Below are 8,319 nucleotides of genomic sequence, written 5' to 3'. Positions count from 1 at the left end.
TACACGGCGTACACGGCTAAGTCAATAAACTGGGTGACGCAACTCACTAGCGCGTTGGATCGACGGAGAGCACCGATACTCGGCACGCTCTACCGTACTCTCTCGCTCGCACACCTCCCTCCCATAGCCACCGAAATTCCTCGGCACCCGTCAACACCGACGGAGAGCACCGATACCGCGGCTCGCTCTATTGCTCTCGCTCTCTCCCGTTCGCCCGCTCCGACCATCTTCGGTATCGTTCGGTACACGTTGACACCGACGGAGAGCACCGATACCGCGGCTCGCTCTATCGCTTTCGCTCGCATGCCGTAACGTCACCCGATTCCCGGAATCCCGCGGCCACGAGATGGCTCATTACGGTAAGGGTAAGGCATTCCCGGAAGGGAAATTGTAAGTCGCCGGTCAAAAGGTAGATTTGATAAACTATTTATGAAACTACATCTATTCTGAATTTATCTGTTACAAATATACGAATGTAAGGCAAGATATAAAAACGAATAAAACAAGAACATGTAAAAAGTAACATTTATAAAATGTCCATTAACGATGGATTTAGAATAAATTGTCTTGTAGTTAAGTGAAAAAATATATACTTTTCCGTTTCATGTTTCATGACTGTCATATTTATCCCTTAACCTTAAACTGAAGCATCGGATATTTTTATTCCCGTGAAATCATATAGATACACGCAATATGAATGGAATATATAATACTTCATTTGTGCTAATAATAATCAGATTCATGCTTTATCGGTAACGTCGGGTATTGACATTAAAATGGTAACAGGGTTACGTAGCCCTATGAACGTGGGACAGAAAAAAGCATTGCATGATAGGTTTATTCTATACCTAGTCGGTGCAATAATATCCCAAGATTATAAGACGTAGGTAGTTACTTTCTGTAGAAACCTGTTGAATCAGACCACTACAGTTAGTACAAGATTCTACATTGTTCATGCAGTTATATTTAAACCGATTCGATCAAATGAAGTTTATAGCAACACTGTAAAAGTTACATACAGTAATACGGGAAAATAGAAAAATTATGATCAATTCTAGTACAAATTTTTAGAAAAGTTCAAATCCATCCTATCCTTAGCTTTTATAGATCTGTCCTTTCCTCTTCAACTTCCATAAAATCCTACTGTCGCTATAATTTTTACGGGCTCCAAGTAAGACGCAACTACTTTTTAAAAAGCTATGCACTTTATTGGCCAGGCTTGCAACATACATTCCGAGCAAATCATAACAAAACCAACAATTTCCACTAGCTACCGACCGTGGCGTCGATTAATATTACGTAATGCTATATTCGAATGTGCGATTGCCCTCTCGACTCGCGAGATTCCCTCGTATCCGCTCGATCGTCCCTCTTGAATCATGACTGATCATCACGAATCGATCACGAGTCGACCGAGGGATCGAGAGCTTCCGATCGAAAGTATGGACAATTAAAATATAGAATAACTGTGATCTGTGCGTCGAAGACACCGAGTTTAGGCCTCGATACCGTTTATATATCTAAACCTACGTTTTATTTATCTCTGCTCCTCTCATTGGTCGAATCCCCGGTCTAAAAGTTCGTATAAAAAAGTTACAAGCACGATTGTATTGCGATCATGGACAAAATCTTGGATCCGTTCCACACGATCATTCGTGAATAGAACCGTCGTCTCTCTTCCTTTCGTTGATTCGATATTACAGTACGAAACGCGCGATGGGTGGATTCAGATGAACGGAAACGGCGGATTCTCGTGCATTTTACTCTGCTCGATATCATTGAATCGTTTTTCCTCCGTATCGAAGATCAAGAAATCTTAATAAATTACACAGATTGTAGGTGTGATATTTGTTACTGCGTTCATTGTGTCCTGATATCCTTTTTGCAGTTGCTTTAAAATCCTGACAAAAATATCAAAAATCCATCGAGTATTGGTACGAGTTACCGATTGTACAAATGGTTGATACAATGCATACAAATCAGTCGTATAATGAACCAAACTAGTATTAAAACGTCTACGAAACGTTGAATCTCAACACGATACGGTAGTCATTAAAAATCCAGAGACTCTTCTCGGTTTCTGGCAAAAGTTATGATCCTCGTCGAAAGATTGTTCACTTTCCAGATTCCATTTCCCTGCTTCGATCAGTGTTGCTCTATTCATCGGCAACTTTTGTCATTCTATATTTTTCTAACCCTCTATCGAACTCTCGAAAGAAGATCGAGTCTAAGGGTCTATCGACGCTACGTAGTTAGCTCCAAAAGCTTCCATCTTAACACTAATTCACTATTTTTTATCCTTCCTCATTTAAATAATATTACCATTCATCATTCACGAAAACATGTCGAGATCATAGAATCCCCAAAGAAAAGTTCTTCCTTTTCCACTTTTCTCCCAATAAATCGGAATTAAGCTAGAACCTTTCAGGGCTACGTAGATCGATCGAAGAATCAGGGACACACCTTCAAGGATTACTTCGTCCGGAGTTAACGCTAGGTTCTTTAACATCTACTTAAGTGTAATATCGGAACGCATAACAATGTACAAAAAAGTGTTTCTCGCCAAAGTGTACAAAATTCTCCACCCCGTTCTCTCACGTCAGGGTCGCGTGTGCCTACACTGCGCATCGCTCCATCCGAGCAGTGTGACGGTTTCTTATCGAATTAATTATAATGAAGGTACATTTCGCAGTTATGGTACGGCATTGGTTATTTGTAATTCAAGCGAGGGTTGGATGCCATCGTGGTCTCCTTAGATCTTCGGGAATGTGATCTCGTGAGGGGGTTGGTCCTTCTCGACCAGCCAGACGCTTCCGCTTTTCCCGGTCGTCAGCACGTGGACCAACGCCTTCGCCACGTGATCAGCTCTAAAAAATTAAAAAAAAAACGAGAATTAAAAAAATTCAGAAATCCAAGATCAGTCCTCGAAGTTTATCTTTTTTTGGAAATATTTTAGTTCCTATGCTTTTGTTACAGCATCGAGGAATCTACCCTCTTTGGTCTTTCTGGGCAAATAGAGGCATAACTCTCGAAGTTATTAGGAATAATTGTTCCAATTTTAATTGTCTCGTGGTTCGCTAGTGATCAACATGTGGACCACGCCTTGGCCACGTGATCCACTCTAAAGAAGACCGAAACTAACTAAAACAATATAAGAAATAATAAAAAAATAATCAATTTTGAGAGGAAAATGGTTATTTAAATATTTTTGAAACTATTTTTTAAAATTGTTTATTATATATTTATAATTATTTTTATTATTATTAGTTAAATATGTTAATAATGATTTCTTTAAATTTTTCTAAAATTGGGAAAATTAAAAATAACGAAGTGATCGATGTGACTGTCCAATGGTTTTACATGAGGATAATAAGAAGTGTTATGGGAATATTAGATTATGCAGTTATGGTTTTCAATTTTGAGTATTTCTACCTCTGTGGTACGGAACTGGCAGCGTCACGATGCCAGGCGTCCTCGTATCGAGCCCACAGCAGCTGTTTACTGACGTCCTGCAACAATTTACTGTCTGTCGCGCTTGGGCACAGTGCCATCACCTTCACCCCGGTCAAGTCCACATGATACTGGTGCTATGGAAAACAATAACAATGGAAAATGCTCCTCTCCCATCAACATCGAGATAATATTTATATTAGAAATATCAGACGTGGAATGAATTTACTTTGTGACTTACAGTGTTATTTAGATATAATTAACTATCTCGAAGATATTAAAAATATAATTTTGAAACCATTTTGTTGAAGACCTGTGACAATTCATTTTCGTATTGATTAAACGTGATTAATTAGTAGACTGCGGATGTTTATGCAAATTTACAATTTTGGATACTGATATATATAAAAAACAAAATTAAAATAATTTTTCTTCATATAGTAGGGGTGTTAATATGTTTGTTCATAAGAATACGTAGGTACTAATAAATTTACTATAATCATTATTTTGCGATATTTTGTAAGTCAGAGAACGCTATACTATAAGTGCATAAACATCTGCTGTCTATTAATTAGTATCGACAAATTTTAGATAGTATTCTGTTTATTAACACGTTCGCTGCGTGTCGACGGGTGATTTTGTCGTGTCGATCAGCTGGGACATCAAATTTGAATGTTGAATATAATTAAAATAATGAATTATTAATTTTAAATGAGGAGACAGCATGTGTGTGGATGAAAATATAAATCGGTGAAACATGACAAATTGTTCGCGATTCTCTAGTGGCAGCGAACGTGTCAATCGTATTTTTCCGTTTGTCACTGTTTTCTTATTTTGTTTCTTTTCATTCGTGTATCTGATAGTTTAACACGCGTTGGCAACCGTCACGTGTATTGTCCAGCGTGATTTTTAATAATTACCCCGAACGCTCTGGTGAAATTGACAATGGCCGCTTTAGTGGCGGAGTAGATTGGCACGCTGGGGTAGGGGTTGATGCTGACATTGCTCCCGATATTAACCACTATACCGCCGTGACCACCCCTGTCCGTTCCCATGAATCGTTGAGCAAGCAGTGTTCCGCGAATCACGCCGTTCTGAAACAATGATTTTCACAGGGATATCTCCAGTTGTAATATCTAGAAATTTTATTCATAATTTGCAGGTGACAATAATACAATAAATTACAGTTTTATACAGGGTGTTCCACTTAACACGAGTACCTTTAATATCTCACTTGTTTTTGAAAATACAAAAAAATGTGAGGGGAAAGTATTATTCGGTTACAAGAAGTAAATACTATGATAAGCAACAATTTTTCTCAACGTATTAATTTTTGTAATTTCAAGATCATCGATGTTTTCTTTTAATAAGCGTGGCGTAATAGTTCAGATCAAGATCAATCCAATGACCTATAATAGTTGTGACCTTCATGTGACCTTGAGTACAAAAAATTTATTAAAATAAATTTTCTGTAAATTGAAAACAAGATACTAAAAACACCCTGTATATTATACATACTATTTGATTGAGCATAATTTAATGAAGAATTTATGGTAGCACTGCACACTAAAAAGTTTTAAGATTTTGTATGCTACGATCGAATTATTAGAAACTTTAAATTCGAGTACTCACGACGTTGATATCGACTTCCAGCTCCCAAAATCGATCGTTCATGATTCCAGCATTGTTTATAACAATGTCGATGTGACCGAAGGTTGCGATCGTCTTCTGAAACGCATCTGCGAATAATGAGACCCAAAAGTTGATTATCATCAGCTGTAAATTGCTTATGATTTTTTAATAAAACGAATATTTTGAATATTCGTACCCTCGAACTGTGAGTAGTCTGTGACGTCGCACTGACAGAAAATTACGCGATCTTTTCCGTAGTCTGACGTTAAAGTTTCCATTAATTTTTCACCTTCGTCCACGTCGATATCGCATACGGCCACCTAACAATAAAAAAATGCAGTATATTATTAAAATAAAATATATAAAATGTTATCAGATCTTTTTGTATCAAATCGATTTCATTTTTGAAAGTTTATGATTCGCAGCTTAAGGTGATATATGCATATTTTAACTGAAAAGTTTAGCTGTTCATCGTGACATGGTCCCATTTCGTCCTCGATAAATATTGCCTCACTTTGTAATTTTTTTAAAAATAATAACACGGTCGCGCAGAAGATATGAGCACATAATTTATTTCTGAAAAATTATTCTCCTACGTAAAGGGAGATAAATAAGACGCCCCTTGTAGTTATTAATATGTAACTTTTATTCCTTACAAGTCAGTCGGAAAACGCGATAAAGTTTCTTCTCTGACGGGGAGCGATCTAAATATAAGTCGGTTATTCTTGAGTACGAGGCGTTGAAGCGTTTATGGAGCAGTATAATATACAAAGTCAAGGTTATATTATTATATCCTTAGGGAGCATTCGTTAAATACAAAAAAAAACTGTTTCCCCATGATCCTTAAATAATAGGGTATATCTTACAAAAATTTCTTAACAAAATCTCCAAATAGAATACATTATTTCCCATTAAAACTATTTATAATATTTCTGTCTTAAAAATTGTGGTTAACCCAATGACGTTTTCGTTTCTTTAACGTTATTACGATTTTGCATACTTTTTTGACTTAATTTTAGTCTCGTTTTTTTTAGAATTATTCTTAGGTTTGCGAAATGTGTTAGGAAATTTTTATCGAACTGAATGTTTCTTCTTTCCCGCGATTATTTTGAATGTACAGGTGCATTGAGGACCGTAGCAAGGTTAAGAATATTTGAAGAAACAGGTATATAGTATTAATTTTCTCACCTGAACGCCCTGATACACCAACTCTGTGGCAAACGCCTTTCCGATACCGGAAGCGGCGCCCGTTACTAAGGCTACCTTCCTCTTTAAATCCATGTTCGGGACTTCCTCGACAACTGTCCGTCTGTGAACTCAATAATTTAACAGTATTTCAAAAACATATCGACGAGAATATAAGTGACTAGTAGATTAGATTAGATTACGATCTTTTATTCTTGATAAAAGTACATTAAATGGAAATTCAATTTCATTAGAAACATTTGTATTGATAATTAGACTGTACATTTATTAAGTAGTCTTGTGGAAGTAATGAGATCACACAGAATGAGACCAACAGAATTAATACAAGAATCTCTGTTTAAGACTAGTACTTTCTTTTTTCCCGTGCAGTAATTCTTAATGGTTTAAAGTTTTTCAGGGTTTATCTTGTATATTTTTGCCTTCCACTGTATGCATTTATATCCATTCATGATTATGGTCTTCGTACTTTGGATGGCCACGTGGACCACATTCGTCTGTACGAAGACAACGAGCAAAAAATAAGTGCAACTTGTCGATAATATTCGCCAAGTTGCTGCTACAGTTTGCAATAAATAATCATCTCAGACAGTAATACAAACATTAATATCGTAATAATTAGACGTTTATGAAAACTGCATAATTTGCTTATTGTAACTAGACTTATTACAAGATATTTTACAGGAACTGGAATCTACAGAAATTTATTTACACCATCAAGACTACCAAAGCAGTCAACATGATTGGTTTAAACTCTTATGAAAATTATTAAAATGTCATAACAGTGTATCTTCTGAGATTCTTCGTAACTGTTGTTGCAATATATAAGTGAAGTTCGTTAATTTATCGATTTGCATATTTTATACAAGTCCCTTTTATCAACGTGATAAAAATAGAAATACATTTATCTTCGGTAGTTTTACAATAGAAACCTCGCTACACTTTATCAATCTACTTACTATACTGTGTCCCAAAAAATTGTTTATACTATAATCACACAATAACCACATTCAAATAATAATTATTACACAAAGTTCCACAACACAACTCCCAAGTGATCCACACTCGCCTCAACAATCCTCAGTTGCACAATACATTCCTCAATAATTTAAGAAACTAAAAACGAACACTATACCACAAAATAAATATAAAAAAACGTCTTCTTTTTTAAAGATATCTTCTGTTTAAGACGTATTGCCAAATATTCTCCGTTCGTATTTACATCTAACAACGCACGTTCACAGGTGAATGTCGTACAGACAGCGAAAGTTGGATAAACACTCGTCGAAAGCTTTCAGGCAATTACACAGAAAATTATGGGACCAAAGTTCATGATTGATCGAACAGTAACTCATTATTCTGTCAGGATACAATAAAAGTTACGGAATCACTATATATACAAACAATTTCCACTCAGTTTTAGCACATTATTTTCATCATACCTTTCTAAAATAATATTTTTCCCTTTTTTTAATCATCAGATCTAGTCCCATAATTTTGCTCGTTAGTGGACTTCCAGAGAAAAAAATGTTATAAGGAAAAAGTCGGCGTACATCGCGACTTCGTTTGAAGAACCGTCGTCCAAGCAATTTCCGGTCTGGTGACGGCGTGTGATCGGTCACGTGGATTAAATCGAATTTCACCGTCTCGTTATAACCATTTCGTACTCGACTTCCCGGCGTCGATGGAGATGCTCGGTCGGAAATAAAGCTCGGCGATGCTCGACGCGGCGCATGACTCACTGAATCCGCATCGAAAGCGTCGTTCGCCACGACGCACAGTGGTACAGAACGCCGATTTAGGAGTCCAAAAGCTTAATTTAAAAATCAAATATTAAAAACCAAACTTGGTAGTCGTGTATTTAATGTTCATATTTATTAAAAAAAATACAAAATTAATAAGTAGTGTTCTTTTGATAATAATTACTATATAAAGACAATAAAAAATTTCTTTTTTTCAACGGAGTTCTTATTGTCAATCACAAGTTCTCTTATACCGTTCTCGAAAATTAATGGATATTCTTTCAAAATAACT

General features: G+C 36.2%; 1 protein-coding gene across 1 annotated transcript; it reads right to left on the bottom strand.

Annotated features, from left to right (window-relative positions):
* Positions 1-2,730: 2,730 nt before the first annotated feature.
* LOC107187640 (15-hydroxyprostaglandin dehydrogenase [NAD(+)]-like) lies at positions 2,731-6,363 on the bottom strand. The gene is made up of 6 exons (XM_015575783.1): positions 6,271-6,363; positions 5,279-5,402; positions 5,083-5,189; positions 4,371-4,544; positions 3,433-3,587; positions 2,731-2,867 (listed from the first exon to the last, which is right to left on the bottom strand). The coding sequence occupies exons 1-6, from the start codon at positions 6,361-6,363 to the stop codon at positions 2,753-2,755; spliced, it is 768 nt and encodes a 255-aa protein (XP_015431269.1). The 3' UTR covers positions 2,731-2,752.
* Positions 6,364-8,319: the final 1,956 nt, after the last annotated feature.

Source organism: Dufourea novaeangliae, unplaced genomic scaffold, assembly GCF_001272555.1.
Source record: "Dufourea novaeangliae isolate 0120121106 unplaced genomic scaffold, ASM127255v1 scaffold101, whole genome shotgun sequence".
In the NCBI taxonomy this organism is placed as follows: Eukaryota; Metazoa; Arthropoda; class Insecta; order Hymenoptera; family Halictidae; genus Dufourea; species Dufourea novaeangliae.
This window is presented reverse-complemented; position numbering and strand designations above follow the sequence as displayed.